Raw genomic sequence first — 15903 nt, 5'->3', positions numbered from 1 at the left:
TGAAAAAAAAAAACATCAAGCTACCTTATAAAATGAATTATATTAAATTAATTAACAATTTAAAAACGAAATCTTTATCAATATATGAATAAGGTGATGTTAAGAAATGGGTGTGGGGTTGATTACATTTAAATTTAATTGTAATTTGGCCCCATTTCTAATCTCATCACTGTATTTTTTTGAAAAAAAAAAATTGGTCACAGCTGTACCACCAACAAAAAAAAAGGAAGGTGCTTTACTTGGGAAGTTTTGTTATAGAGAAGAGACTTTGGCTAAAGAAGACAATTTTTTTTTTCTCTCTGCAAAATCCCATCTGGGTAGTGTTCCAAAACCACAACATTCGCTAAAGACACTACCTTTTCTCGTAAAAGAGCAAAATACCCATTCATACAGTGCTCAGAGAAATGCCCTTACACCCTCTTCATCATCATCATCCTTATTCCATACTGTTGTTGAGCTTTGTGTTTTATCTGTGTGGACTCTTAACTTAAGCTTCATCTTTACTCAGAAGAGCAAAGCAAGCTTCTTGAAAAGTATAAACAGTGAGTGATTTAGTTTAAAGGGTCTCTTTCTGATTGACCAAAGAAAGTGGGTTTTGATTGGTGGTGGGATTTTGAGACATGGCTTTCTCCCCACTCTTCTGCTGTGGAAAGGGTTTAGATCGGTGAGATATTCTTTTGTTTATTTTCAAAGCTGAGAAAATTGTTATTTGGGTTTTGATTGTTTTCTGTTTTATATTATTATTTTCACACATATATTAATTGTAAAATCTGGGTTCAGAAATTGATTTTTTTCTGGTCATGGGTTTTTTTGCTAAAGAAAATCTCTGGACTGACCCATGAGAATTGATTGATTTGTTTTTTATTTGGTTATTCAACAAAGTTTAGTTATTTATGTGATGATTGAAGCTAGAGTTTTAGATGGTTTAACAGTATAGATTTTGCTGTTTTGATTTTGGACACTTAGAAATGGGAAATAAAATAGAATAATAAACGTTTTGAAAGATACACATCATTGAATTGAGTTTGTTTTGATTTCAATGTCATTCATTATTTTTGTGAACTTGGTCTTCAAGTTCTTACATTTCTTTTTATCATTCTATAACGGCCACTTCTTCTTTACTCCAATTGTATCAACAAAAGGAAAGGGTAGAGTTTTAAGTGATGTTGATTGTCTTTACATTTTTGTATTACTTTATATATTTATGCTTGTTTTGATGGAAAGTTTTATGTACAGTAATGAACGAAAGAAGAAGCAACCAACATGGAGAGTCTTTTCCTTAAAGGAACTACATGCTGCTACAAACAATTTCAATTATGACAACAAATTGGGAGAAGGTGGATTTGGCAGTGTTTACTGGGGTCAGCTTTGGGATGGATCACAAGTAATGATAAATTCATATTTCAGTTTATACGTTCATTGATAATTCTAGTCCATTTATTATACATCAACTTTACTGAATCAGTTGGTATAATTCTTGCTTTAGTTTTAGCTTTTATGTTCTTTTGGCTTTTAAAAAACCACTTGATATTCTCGGACTGTTTAAAAATGGCGTGTTCGGTCAGTTATCTTAAACCGAACATGCTATACATTTTAATTATATTGCTAGTTTATGATTAAATGTGCTCAAGAAACTAGTAGTTGGGTTATAGAAGCAGCTAGTTTTATTAGATAATACATATTTATACTTTGAAACTTTTATGATACATATGGTGTAGCATCCAAGTAGCGCTAAGGATAGTTTTTTTTTTCTTTTCGAAACTAGGTCCCTCGCCTAACTCTTCAATATTTGAGATCCAGAAAACTAGGTGAATTGCTATATGTAGGTGCCAATGAAAGATTCGATCTTAGACCGTGTGGGAGTGAACCTCGTGCTTAACCATTTCAAGACGAGAGAATAAATGAAAAGTTGGTATTAGAGTTTCGAAGTATATTGTTTGTTATTAAAATTGGAAGTAAAGGCAGCAGAGTACAAGCCAACAAGGATAATGTAAAATTTGGAAATTAAAAACTAGGTAGTTAATTTCAGGGAATGATTGAACAAGAAGAAAGATAATTTATTGAGTATTGATGAAAAGAAAACATCTGATTATATCATGTTGGTGTTCCTAATAACAGTACTAGCTGTCAGCAGTTGCCTTACCTTCTTTTCTTGTTCTTTGACAGCCTGTATTTGGTTTGTGTTTTATTTGGATTATAGAGAATTCTAACTAGATTTGGTGCAAACAGATTGCAGTGAAAAGGTTGAAAGTGTGGAGTAACAAAGCAGACATGGAATTTGCTGTTGAGGTTGAGATCCTGGCACGAGTTCGGCACAAGAATTTGCTGAGTTTAAGAGGATATTGTGCAGAAGGACAAGAGCGTTTAATTATATATGACTACATGCCCAATTTGAGCTTACTTTCTCATCTTCATGGACAACACTCAGCTGAATGCCTACTTGATTGGAACCGAAGGATAAATATCGCAATTGGGTCTGCAGAGGGAATTGCGTAAGTACTCAACTCACATTTTTTAGATTATGCTGCATTACTTGTAGTACCGGTATTAACATCTTAGTTAATTTTTTCAGCTATCTTCACCACCACTCTACTCCACATATAATACACCGAGATGTCAAAGCTAGTAATGTTCTGCTAGACTCGAACTTCGTTGCCCAAGTTGCTGATTTTGGATTCGCAAAGCTAATCCCAGATGGTGCAACTCATGTCACCACAAGAGTTAAGGGTACCCTTGGCTACCTTGCACCAGAATATGCTATGTTAGGAAAGGCATCAGAGAGTTGTGATGTATACAGCTTTGGCATTCTTCTTTTAGAGCTTGCTAGTGGCAAGAAGCCCATTGAGAAAGTGAATGTAACACAAAAGAGAACGATTGTTGATTGGGCGCTGCCAATCGCTTGCGAGGGGAAATTCACCGAGTTAGTGGATCCAAAGCTGAATGGAAAGTACGTGGAAGATGAGCTGAAAAGGGTCATCTTAGTTGCACTACTTTGCGCACATACTCAGCCCGAGAGAAGACCTACTATGCTTGAGGTGTTGGAGTTACTAAAGGGAGAATCGAAAGAGAAAATAGCTAAACTAGAAAATGATGAACTTTTCAAGAACCCCATTCCTGCAGATAAAAAAGAAAGCTCCACTGGAACTGCGGAAGAGACCTCGGATGCAATTGTGGAGGAAAAGAGGGTTAAAGATGAATTGAAAGTGGAAACTGAGCCTGCAATTGTTGAACAAATTTGATGAAAAACATTTAGGTGCATAATTTGGATATTTGATGTTTTGCTTTTTTGGCTTTTTTTCAATGGGGTTAGGTGGCAAGGCTTTACTGGGATTTTACATGGTAGTTGCTCTTGCTTTTGGGAAGCATTTTTAGTGGAAAAAAAAAATGAGTGCTGTGAATTTGTGTTTGTGTGCTTGTTCTTTCATTTTTCTTATTTGTTCCATCTTGAATATATATATGAATGAAATGAATTGAACTGTATTATTATTTCCTGTGGTTCAATTGTCAAAGGAAGCTGAAATCACTTAACACAAACATACAATGTTATTTTCTAGTCGAGTTGTTTAATTTGAATATAGTTTGTTTTGTTGTGTCGGTGCCGTTAAGAACTTTATGAGGTCTGAGCTTTTAATTTATAGTAGTTTAAAGGAAATGAATGAATATTTTGTTACCAAAAAAAAATCAGAACAATATTTGTAGAGGACCACAGTGGTAGGGTATGACAATAATAAAATTAATAATCAATCTGATACGGTCTAAACAATAAACTAAATAGGTCAGTTTAGCTTTAACTTGAAACTGTATAATTGGTATATGTCGGTGGTGCGGTTAAAAAAAATGTAAAAATCCAGTTCTTTACAGAAAGATTAATAAAACTTAGGCTAATTAGTAATTTTTCTCGCTGAACTTTGACATGTAGTAAATTGTGCCCCTGAACTTTTTTGGCCGTTAAAAATTCCACTCGAACTATTGAGATTGTTAAATTTAAGGACTTTTGTCTAATTTTATTCAATTTTACTGTTTCAATAATTATTTATGTACTAAAACATACTCTCCAGACTTTAATATCTACCAAATCATACCCCTCAAACTTTGATATGTACTAAATCACGCTCCTTGAACTTTCATCCATGTTAGAATTTTTTACTAAAATTAGACAAAAATCCTTAAATTTAACAATCTTAATAGTTCAAAGGAAATTTTTAACGACTAAAAAAGTTTAGGGGCACAATTTAGTACATGTCAAAATTCAGGGGAAAAAATTACTAATTAGCTAAAACTTATGATCCACTTTACTAAGCAAATTTTCAATTTCATGTTAAGTTTTGATGATGCCATTAATTTTATTGTGCAAGACGATGTACCATACTGCAAGGCGTAAAATTGGCTTCTAGAGCATTGTATATTTACAAAATTTGAAGGCTTTCGTAAGTATTGTACAAACTTTACAAATAGGCCAAAAACGTCATAATAGCTACAACAAAAATGTACCAACACTTGTGAAATGAGCTTTTCAAATCTGATGTTACAGAAACGGTTACGAGTCTATCCCGAAACGAAATTAGATTCAGCATAAAGCTTAATCTTGTAAAAAAATCATGAGAATGTATCCTCACGATCTCCCTCAGCTATATCACCCTCCTCTAAGTTGCTGAATTCCAAGAAATGAGTTGGTCTGTGGTCCTCGTGATAGTACTCCCTCGGCGTACCAAGCTTGACGCCAAACTTCATGCTGGGGGTATGCTTAACACCCATAAAGTTGTAATTCCATGGACCAGTATCTGGCACCTGAAAGCAAAAGGCCACAATAATAAAGATATAAGCATTTATTTTCTTCAACTTTAAGTAAAAACCACAAATACAATAGTAAACTAAGTGTTAGAAAGAGACAGAGTGGAGAAGCTTTACCATATAGAAACCGAGGAAGCGGTCACTGAGAAGCATCTGGACTTTCTCGTAGTGAGTTGGGAGGTACCCGTGAGGATTGCTTCCGGTGTCCTTGTTGATCCGTCCCCACTCGTATCCAGATGGAGTAAGCTTGTAGGCAGTCAAGGAACAGGAACCAGGCGTGAAACTGCATGTTAAAATGATGCACTTCTCCCCGTCCCACTGCTTGTTGTTCTCAAGGACCTTAGCATGGGAGGTAAGATCCTACACAATAAAAACAAGTGAATGTTAACTTCCTATAATTCTAAACCACATGCTACAAGAAGAAGGAACTTAAAAGACGGAAGAAGTTAAGAACCTGTGGGGATAGCTGAGGAAGCTCGTTTGGCTGCGTGTGCATCCATCCCAAAGGTTCCAAATCAGTTAGGAAATCATGCTCTGGGAGCATAGAGGGAAGGTGAACTTGCTGGTGAGTACCCCACTGTGGAGGCATGGCAATGCAACGAATTTCCTTGACCTGGGGGTTGTCAGGTGGGCTTACACCATACAAGTATCCAGCAATTTGAGTACGCAAATCTGCTATGCAAATAAATTTCTTCAATATGTTCTTTGGCATAATGTAAGTATACCCCGTTTCCTGAAAACATCATCACAGCTCCAAATGTTAGCAAATAGACGAAAAAAGAATTTGCAGATGATTACTTTGTAACGCTTAGAGAAGACCTCTCTACCTTTATATCCTCTGAATTCACATAAATGTGATTGACACGGAGATAAAGATTTGTAGCTGATATTGCCCTCACACGCCAGTCAGTTTTAGAGCCAAAAGCAGATTGTTCGTAGGGACTTGTAGTAGTTACTATGAGCTCATCACCATGAACATTTGTTGTCCTTGTTGTCACTGCGGTCAGTTGACTTGCTTCTTTTGCCTGTTAAACCAAATTAGCAACCAAAAAGAATCAGTAATGTAAATTAAAACAAATCTACTCTACAGCTACTTCGAGAAAGTTCCAAAAATAAAAACAAACGGAAAAGACAAAAGACCGCTTACTTGTTTTTCAATCTCTGCTATCTGTTGTCTTTGTTGGGAAGGTGGAGTAATTTCAGCACCAAGTATGATATCACGAATCTCAGACTGTGTAAGGGCTGAAGTATTCACATTGTTCTTCTTGGCGTAGTCTGATAGTATGAGATCCCTTAAAGCAACCTCAACCTGTGCCACACAATAAATCAGTACAGCTTTAAAATTGCAACTAAAATCTAAGTGAGCACAAATTACATTACTACAGATGTTAAACACCGAAAATCTACATTCTCAAAAAGACAATTCTAGCAAAGTGTCTGCTCTGTGAGTATTAAGATAATGGATCGACTTAAAAATAATAACCCCGAAAAAGGAAAAGAAAAATGTTCTAAAAATACCTTCATCCATTGATCATCAGTGAGAGAAGGCCATATGTGGTGTGCCTCTGTAACAATTGTTTTGTCAGGCTTCAGCAACATCTTTGCCTTCTCATTGTTCACGTGAAGTGCTCTTAAAATCAAAATGAGTCTGGAGAATGCAGTGTAAGATGAAATACTCTTCAACCAATCATCATAGATGTTAAAAAGAACCATCTGTGGTTCAGTTGCCTTCAAGATAAGATCCCCAAATTTCTCAATCTTCAAGCAAGCTTGGAATGGAAGCTGCAGTTCACTTCCTTTTATAACAATGTTTGGAAAATCAAGCAAATGAACCTCTAAAGGATCAAGCATTCCTTTACGAGTCACAATAATTTGCTTCGGCTGCTCCTCAACTGGCAAAGAACGTACAAGAGCAGCAACTTCTTCAGCAGTTTTCCACTTGGCCAGCTGGCCTAGACGTTTTTGACCCGCCCATACACTAGTGTGGATGACCTGAAACAAACAATGCCATGAGATCAAACACAGAACCTTTATTAAGAGTACAATATCATTACCACAAGATAAAAGACAAACCTTCAAGAATAGCTGCCCAGTCCTTGGATTAAATATAAAAATAGCACCATTAATGGGTTTTGTTGTCAGATTTCCTTCAAATGTCTTGTGAATTGTGACACGGTACACATTTGTATCATCCACAAACCATATGATCTGATTGCTAAAGATCTCACCGTAGTTTTGTGAGGACAAGTACGGTTCTGTAGGCTCTGAAGAATACAATTGCAATCCTTTCCTTATACGCTCCCTCAACACATATAAAGCAGGGTTTGACTGCATAAGAAACAGAATAAGCTCAACGTGAATTCTAATCACGAACTCCAAAACAAGCTTACAAAAGTACTAAGGATTATAAGTCTGAATTACCTTCATGATTTTGTTCATTGCTTGCTGGATGAGTGGTTTCGAACCAGGGAACCAGTTACCAAATGCAGAGTGCAGATTATATGCCAAGTCAAGACCAATCATCACACCTGAAAGATTCAACTATGATCATTAGCTGAACAAATAGACAAAGATGAAGGAAAAACAAGAAGAGGAAGAACCATACCAGTAGGTGAAGGATAAATAGACATGTTGTCAGTTGTGTAATCCATGAACTTGGCCCTTGTGTAACGCTCAATATCATGAGAATCATAATCTCCCCAGCGAAGTTGTACATCAATCCAGTATTTATTGCTGGCCTTCTGATCAAAAACATCTTTTGGCTCAGCAACAAGACTAGGTTTTGACATTGGCCATCTGTGGGCTGCAAAGAGAAGAATGTCAGCACAAGAACTGTTCATTTTGTAACTCTTCCTAGGATGAATAGTCTCCTTTTGCACAGTTTCAATTTCCAAGGCATCCAGCTCCTGATCTAAAACCTGACAAAGATCCATGACAACACTCTCATGAATCTTCTGCCACAAGTGAGCACGGAATATCTGAATCAATGATATCTTCAAAGTGGGAATCTTCCCATGCATGAAAATTCCAGTCAAATCCAACTGCACTTGAAAACCAACGTAAACATTGGCTCGATTTATAGTGGGCGACCACCAAAGAGTAAATCTACGGTTTGGAATTTGGTTGAGACCAGATCTCTGTGCATTAGTCAACTTTTTGTACTTCATGGACTCCTCAAAACCAGAAGCCTTCTCCCAAAAGAGACCTTCCCATGTTGGAAAACTGTATTTGCAAAACACAATTTAGTTGTACATTCTATATATAAAACTTGATTGCATAATTACAAGTTTAAGGAATGAATCTATCTTTTATCAGTTTTAGAATTTACAACAAATCTATTACAAAAAAGCTAAGAATATAATAATTACTCATCCTTCAGTTTCCTTTCAATTAGTACTTTACAACTAATAGCTAATATCTTAAATATCCAGAGTATTTTTTATTTTTGTTTTTATAATCCTTTGGCTATACTGTCAGCAAAATATTATTCATTTTTTTTCACGCTCAAAACCAACAAAATTTAGGATATTAAGTAAGTGTAGCATATCCTCTGAACAATTTTTTATGTCAACAAGAATTAAGAAAGTGATCACAGGAACGGGAAATCATTTAGACAACTGTGAGATGATAAACTTACTATGTTCCTTTGAACAACGTGTGCTCCAGAATTCCCTCCACACCTCCAAGAGCTTGAATAACATCTGTTCTGTAGTTGTTCAAGTTCCATAGTTTACCATCGTGCCTCTGATGTGTCCACCAGAAAGGATTTTGCTTCAGTACTTGGTACTGCTTGAAATCTGTTCGAACCCTCCAACCTTTATCATATGCCAGTGTGTGTCTGTCCTTCTGAAACAGTGTATTTATTCGAGGAATTCCTCTATCCCAAGAATCCTGTCAATTAAATTCAATGGAGTCAGTAGTTTATACATGTGCTCAAAACCTACATGATAATTTCCTATGTTATTCCAAACAAAACAGCAAAATCAAAACACCCACCTCCAAATCTTCAAGGGTTAGACGTCTATTTTGTGCCTGAGCTTCTTGCCTCTTCAATGCATATTCTGCCCAAACACGCTGTGAATCTATGAACTCACTTTCCCAGGGCTGTCAAGAAACCGTAAGGTGAGGACACAACAGAAAATAAGAGCAAGGCATATAGTGATAGTGGCATATGAAATCAAACTTACTTGAATGTAACGGTAGAGATTAGGAATCAGCTGGTCCTCTTCATGACTCATTCCACTCCTAAAATGGGTCACCCCAACATCAGTCTGTTGGCTGTATCTGAGGTCACTCTGTGGAATCAATATGTGACCCATACTCAACATGCCAAGTCCTCCAATTTCTTTTGGTGTGTAGAAGATCACAGGGGGAAATCTGAATGAAAAAAAAAAATTTCAGTTTAGGTATAAATACTTTAAATATTTACTAAACAAAGTAATGCGAAAGGAAAGCACATACCTGCTAGGCATTTTTGAGTTCAACCCAATCTTGATACGTGTCTGAATCTTATTCTCACATTTGACAAGCAGATCCAACAACTCTTGTGTATGCACAGTTGCTTCACGGAAGTAAGTCATCAGACCTATCAATGGAAAAGTGGAAGCCAATAAACAAAGAAAACGCTAGAGTAAGACTGAGAGTGTAGTCGTATAATATAAAATAAAGGTTAAGCAAAGTAGATAAAAGAAATATTTTATAATAATAACAATACCAATAAGGGCAGTATTCCATTTATTGACAATTTTTGTAAATGTTGTCGACCCTGAAGACATAAGAATCTGTCTGACACGATTCTCAAACACCTTCATGTGTTCATCATCAACTCGTAAGAATGCAACTGCTGTTCGTTCTTTAGTCTGTTCATTCTGCAAATTCCAAACTCCATCTCTTGTATTGCTGAATGCTTCCTGAGTCATTCTTATTTTAGGAAGAATCCTTATTTCAAACCCACACCTGGAGATTCAAGAAAACAAATCATACAACTCTTCTGTTCATAGCATACTGAATGCAAGTCAAACTAGGTGGAGATGTACTGGTCTCAGGCCATATTATAGTATTGAAAGAACAAAGACATGACACATGCAAAAAAATAAAAAAAATATACAACTAGATAAAAAATAATAAAATCCAGCTGAAGCAAGTGAGATGTTGTACATGCTGAAGAGAAGGTTTGGATTGTCCTTGCTGTAAACAGAAACAAAACTGTTCTCCCATTCCAAAGTTGTGATACTTCGAGGAAGACGATTCTTCATGTCCCAGAACACACTCCTCCCCAGATTGACTGAACAAATATAAATAAAATTAGTTACAGAATCAAACGAGAGGAGAATCTAACAAGCCAACTAAAAAATGAAACCCTTACCATCATGCTTCATTAGCCTCATTCTGGCATCTCTTGGCCAACACTTCTTATTATTATATCCTACCATATTTTCATTGTTGGGATCTGGATGTTCAGTAAGATATCTCTGAATAAGGTCCCGAGCCTCCTCATGAGTAAAGCGGAACAATATATGCACCCTGTCTATGTATCGAGAATATAACCGAATAGGATGCCTTGTTTCAACTTTAGTGTCCCAGTAGGTGATGAACTCATTGGGCATCTGGGGTGGACCAGCAATTTCACTGGCACGAGTCAAACCCAAAAGCAACAGATCCAGCACGAGTCCATAATATTGGACAACAAAAGATGCAAATTGAAGGCCACGTATCAGGCCATAAGAATTTGTATGACTCATGTCCTTGTAAGACAATACCACATTATTTTTAGCAGTGACATAATCAGCAATATTGTGATCAAGAACCAATCGTAGAAGCCTGCAATAGTTTGTTACATAACATGTCAATTCAAAATTTGTGATACCGCCAAATGTATACAGAGAAATTTTGAAGCACATTTACCTATTCAACATAGTCAAGTCAATCTTCTCAAAGAATTTCTCAAACTTTGTCTGAAGCATCACCACGCACTGCCCATCACCTGTGTCCCATACATCTTGCAAGTTGTTGATGCCTTGACACCATTTGTAAACCAGAAGCGGGGGAGGCTCTGAATCTGCAGGCTTAATCCAGTTCGGGAAGAGGTGGCGCTTATCACCTTCATACCATAAATACTGGTCAAGATATGCATCTGTAATCTTTTCAAGTGGCTCGATCTCATACACTGGAATAAGATAACTGTATAAATCCATGAACTCAATTCCAACCTGCCAATTAAACCAATTAGTCCAAATCTATATACTACAACAGTCAGGAATCTCGAGGTCAAAACCAAACTGTTCATTATTAAAGTAAAAAGAAACCCTACTTCTTTGAAGGCACGTTGAGTAAGCAAATGACGCTTAATTCGTGATAATGCTTCATGTGGGTTGTCATATGCTTGTTCAATGAGACCAAGTTCTTCTCTTTGAAGTTGGTTTAATCTAACAGCCACACTATACGATTCCTTTAACCTCTCCAGAGCAAGAATAAGTAGCTTTGTGTCATGCTTGTACGACAATGGAGGGAATGGAATGGGAGTGAACTTTCTTGATTCCAACCAATGCACAGTTGTAGTATAAATGGCAACAGCTTCTTCGGGTGTGACATAAGGACCATCCTTCAAATAATTGTGTTGCCGTTCCTACAGTTGGTTGAAAATTAAAAAAAGAATGTGAGAAGATAAAGTACATTGGTGTTTTTTGCTAAAATTAGCAAAAATAATGCAGCACACTAGTAGAAACGCCACTCTGTATTAATTGAAAATTAAATACCTGCTCAGCCTTTAGCCAAAGGCGAGTCAATCTTCCTAGATTCTTTCTGCAGACTGTCTTATCAACTGTTGCACCTCTTCTTATACGTTCACGATTGTAATGAGCAACGTTTGTCCACCAGTCTGCCTTTGACTTCACATAACGAAGAATCATATTCTCAATTGGAACCGGCAAACCAGGAACCTACAAGTTATTGTAGTTAGAAATATGAAGGGCACACAAAAGAAATGTAACTTATTTATTAATATTAGAGTAATTTGCGGCAAAACCCCCTCAACTATCAATTTACTTGCAAAAAACCATCCAACCTCATATTTTGGTGGGAAAACCCTCCAAAGTACTGTTTCGTTTACATTTTTAAGGTGTCGTCTATTCAGCCTCGTTAAGTCCTAATTTTGCCCACGTGGCAATGACAGGTCAATAAAAAATTATCCTACGTGGCCATATTTTACAAAATAAAAATTAAAATAAAAACAAAAAATTTAAGAGTAATTTGCGGCAAAACTCCCTCAACTATCAATTTACTTGCAAAAAACCATCCAACCTTAAAGTTTTTTGGATGGTTTTTTGCAAGTAAATTGATAGTTGGGGGAGTTTTGCCGCAAATTACTCTAAAAGTTTTATTTTTATTTTGTAAAATATGGCCACATAGGATAATTTTTTAGTGACTTGTCATTGCCACGTGGGCAAAATTAGGAGCTGGACAGACGGCACCTTAAAATGTAAACGGAACAGTACTTTGGGGGGTTTTCCCACCAAAATATAAGGTTGGATGGTTTTTTGCAAGTAAAATGATAGTTGAGGGGGTTTTGCCGCAAATTACTCTTAATATTAACATTATATATAATAAATGAAGCCAAATTTATTACCTTCCAAGGAATATTTGCCTTCCAACAACGCCAAGCCTCACTCAGATGTTGCAATATAGTTCTCGCTTTATTTTGTTTTATTCCCTCTGTCAATATTGAATAAAATTTATAACACAAACACATAACTCAAAAGAAAAGCAATGTACAAAACAGCCATAGAACACTGTTGCAAGTCAAAATCAAAATAAATTTAAGAGAGACTAACCTGGCATGGCATCAAGAACATCATGCATGACAGCAGCTCGAAGCTCCAAATCAAAATGACTTTCGACACGCTGCTTAGTTACAGTTTTAGCCACCCCCTTTGAGTGACGCCCTTCAAATTGTCGTGCAAGTAAATTCCCTAACCACCGTTCCAAAAGAGGTACTATACCACGAAGGAAAAACAGCCACACCCTCCACATTGGTGCCCAAAATCCACATCCAGGCCCTTTCCCCACTGGCCCAGTATTGAACCGGTAGTATATTAAGTGCTTTAAGTCTTTGCACATTCTAATTTGTCGCATCAACCTGTACTTGTACCGGTACATACCAGTTAACTGACCAACATGAGAAAATGTGTACTGCAGGCCATCAGCCAATTGGAAGGCGTCAACGTTACCCAACCGAAACTGAATATTAGCATCAACTACAAGCTTTGTCAACCGTAGAATTTCACGACAAAGATGGAAAGCATTGCCAAATCGTGACTTCTTACGTTCTTTGGTTGTCAGAGTTTTGACAGGCTTTAGATTGAAATTATAATCAAGATGAAGATAATTCAAGTTTTTCCTGTGTATCAAAAGATTCAGCATGTTATACCCTTGCTTACAAACTTGAAGACCTGCTTCAGCCCAGTCAAGTTCGGTGGTTTGGAAAAACTTTGTAGCTTGCAGAGAGCGAAACAAATGCTTCTTCTTTTGGGCCTTGGGTGGTCTATGATGCAACTCATTCAACACAAAACATTTTAACAACTTTTGGTAACTGACCCGTACTTTAACTGGATATGATGGGGGGCTGAAATGCAAATACATTTAGAGTAAATACGATCAGACTAACTTTAGATAAATGCATTTAAGCAGCTTGAAAAGGAAAAAAATATAATAAAGAAACTCTTCTTACCAATGCTCTTTATACCACTCTGATACAAGAGGTATATCTTCTGCCCGACGCGTCCTACCAGATCTCATGTTAAAAGGTCGTGGAGCAAAAAGAAGGGAAACGCCTGCAGCTGTGGTGTCAGTATAAAGCTGAGTATCTTTCAGTAAGGGCTCCACCCCTTCTGGCAAAATAAGATCATCTTCATCCTCATCATCGTACACTTTCTTTTCTCGCTTGTTAGTGCTGGGTATTGGGTGTATCAAAGGATCATAGTAAAATGCAGGTAAATCAGGATCCTCAGTTTTTATGTACATAACCATGGGAGTGTGATAAACCCCAAGCTTTACCTTCCTGGGCCTGTTGTTATATAGGTGAGGGAATGCAATTCTGTACTCTGTCCTGAGAGGTGACCGGATAATGAGTTTGTTAATGTCATTGAACTCATTCCAGTCTTCATCACCTTTTTCCATATCACGGTACAAGGGCTCAAATTTTGGGCCACCTGAATAAGTGCAAACCAATAATGTTAAAAAACTGCCACAATTATCCAGAATTTCCAGGGCCTAAACCAAATATATTTCAATAATAAGAAAAATCTGAACACTAACCAGGTATGCACATATTCAATGCTTTGGCTGTGAAGAAAGACTCCATGTCAAACAAGTAGAAATAATTGCGGTCAATTAGATCTGAAAGTAGTTGTCCTGCAAGCCGATGAAGAGTTGCCATGATTGGAAGAGAAAGATGCCACTTCCTATAGCTAGGACCATTTATGAGTTTTGTTTTAACAAGAGGCCTATGGTCGTAAAACCAAGTATATACAGCAGAATCTTCTTCTTCATCTAGTTCTAGCTGAATTGGCTCAAGAGGATCTACATCCAGTAAATTATCTGCATAATCTAGAGGAGGCTCCTCATCATCAAATGGTGGAAACCGCATTCTCTTGAAATGCCTACGGTCTCTTTTCTCCCTTCTCATCATGATCCACATTGAACCCCACTGCCAAGAAGTAAACAAGACATGCATTGGTGATTGATTAACATAAAAATTAACTCAAATAGTGAAGTACACGGAATACCCAACACAACATAGGAAAAAACAGAAGAAAATTAAAAAGAAACACCAAACCTGAGCCAGATATATGGGTTCAACAACCCATGGAATTTCATTCACAAACGTGATTGCCCCAGTTATATGGTACAAAACTTTCACATCTCTGACCTGTAATCACACAATTCATTAAAACAAGCCATGAGCAGACTGGCGTAACCAAAACTTTGAACGTACAACATTAAGTTATACAGAATGTATACCTGCTCCCAAGGCATTGGCATATTTTCAAGGAGCTTATAAACTGCGTGAGGAATAAATTTGAGTGCTCCAAGATATACTCGCTTATCATGACGATATTTTTTGGACGACATGTCCCCATGATCTCTGTGAATTACACAAGTTCATCTTTAAATTTGATACTATAAAATATGACAAAGATTTCAAAACGGAGGAACCAAATTCTACAGCAAACAACATAGTTTAAAAATGAAATTTTAGGCTATTCCAATGAAGTTCCGACTACGATTTCACCGAGAAATCATCAAAAATTCAAATTTGAGGAATATAAAAAACCCATCAAAATCCTCAACTTGACATTTCTACTTCATTTCGTAAGCTAATTGAAGTTGAAACGAAACACACGACCAGACAGCTCACCGACCTAATGATTTCCTTAAACTAAGTATTTCTACTTCAATTCTTAACCTAATCGAAGTTCAAAAGAGAAAAGACACAAGACCAAAAGAAGCTCACTCACCTAATGATCTTCCTAACGTGCTCGGGAGGCATATCCTCCTTCTGCGTCTCAACGAATCCAAACTTCCTCTTATCGCTATATCGTTTAGAATTAAGCTGCTGCCATTTCCTGGCTTTCTCTTCGAGCTTAGCCTCAGCTTCTGCCGGAGATGGCAAGACCGTATAAGAGGGTTGGGCAGCGGGAGGCGGCGGAATGGCCGAGCCTCCCGTGCCCGGCGGCACAATCTGGCCGCTGTTCCACATGGTGAAAGATACTACAAGAGACTCTCTATGCAGTGCTTTGCGAAGAGTGGTTTGTAGCTTCTAGGGTTTTGGGGGTTTCTCTCAGTCAGTGCCGAGAGAGAGAAAGAGAGAGAGAGTAGTGTGGAGATCAGAAAGACGAGATTGGGTTCTGAGGCTTTTTGGTTTATATTTGTTAGAAATGAAATGGCGGTGGCACGTGATGTGATCACGTGATCAACTCCTTGGGCTGTCTGCCCCAAAGGCCCAATCTATAGTTATACCGTCTCTTACAAAGAAAATGATGGAAATGACCTTTTTATTTATAAATAAAGATTATTACACAAAATACCTACAATTATATTTTTTGACATTCTTAG

At 37.1% G+C, this 15903-nt stretch overlaps 2 protein-coding genes across 2 annotated transcripts; one reads left to right on the top strand and one right to left on the bottom strand.

Annotated features, from left to right (window-relative positions):
- Window positions 1-111: 111 nt before the first annotated feature.
- Window positions 112-3491, top strand: LOC115705301 (PTI1-like tyrosine-protein kinase At3g15890). Its single transcript, XM_030632605.2, has 4 exons — window positions 112-664; window positions 1237-1384; window positions 2230-2492; window positions 2573-3491. The coding sequence occupies exons 1-4, from the start codon at window positions 621-623 to the stop codon at window positions 3237-3239; spliced, it is 1122 nt and encodes a 373-aa protein (XP_030488465.2). The 5' UTR covers window positions 112-620; the 3' UTR covers window positions 3240-3491.
- Window positions 3492-4341: 850 nt separating this feature from the next.
- Window positions 4342-15693, bottom strand: LOC115705238 (pre-mRNA-processing-splicing factor 8A). Its single transcript, XM_030632516.2, has 26 exons — window positions 15306-15693; window positions 14809-14932; window positions 14624-14716; window positions 14104-14494; window positions 13517-13997; window positions 12621-13411; window positions 12416-12501; window positions 11547-11729; window positions 11102-11416; window positions 10696-11000; window positions 10157-10611; window positions 9949-10075; window positions 9506-9747; window positions 9253-9376; window positions 8979-9168; window positions 8788-8895; window positions 8429-8682; window positions 7397-8013; window positions 7213-7319; window positions 6865-7119; window positions 6310-6783; window positions 5939-6100; window positions 5619-5816; window positions 5246-5524; window positions 4909-5151; window positions 4342-4788 (listed from the first exon to the last, which is right to left on the bottom strand). The coding sequence occupies exons 1-26, from the start codon at window positions 15545-15547 to the stop codon at window positions 4597-4599; spliced, it is 7038 nt and encodes a 2345-aa protein (XP_030488376.1). The 5' UTR covers window positions 15548-15693; the 3' UTR covers window positions 4342-4596.
- Between the last annotated feature and the right edge of the window lie 210 nt (window positions 15694-15903).

Source organism: Cannabis sativa, chromosome 1 (genome assembly GCF_029168945.1).
Source record: "Cannabis sativa cultivar Pink pepper isolate KNU-18-1 chromosome 1, ASM2916894v1, whole genome shotgun sequence".
Classification (NCBI taxonomy): domain Eukaryota; kingdom Viridiplantae; phylum Streptophyta; class Magnoliopsida; order Rosales; family Cannabaceae; genus Cannabis; species Cannabis sativa.
This window is presented reverse-complemented; position numbering and strand designations above follow the sequence as displayed.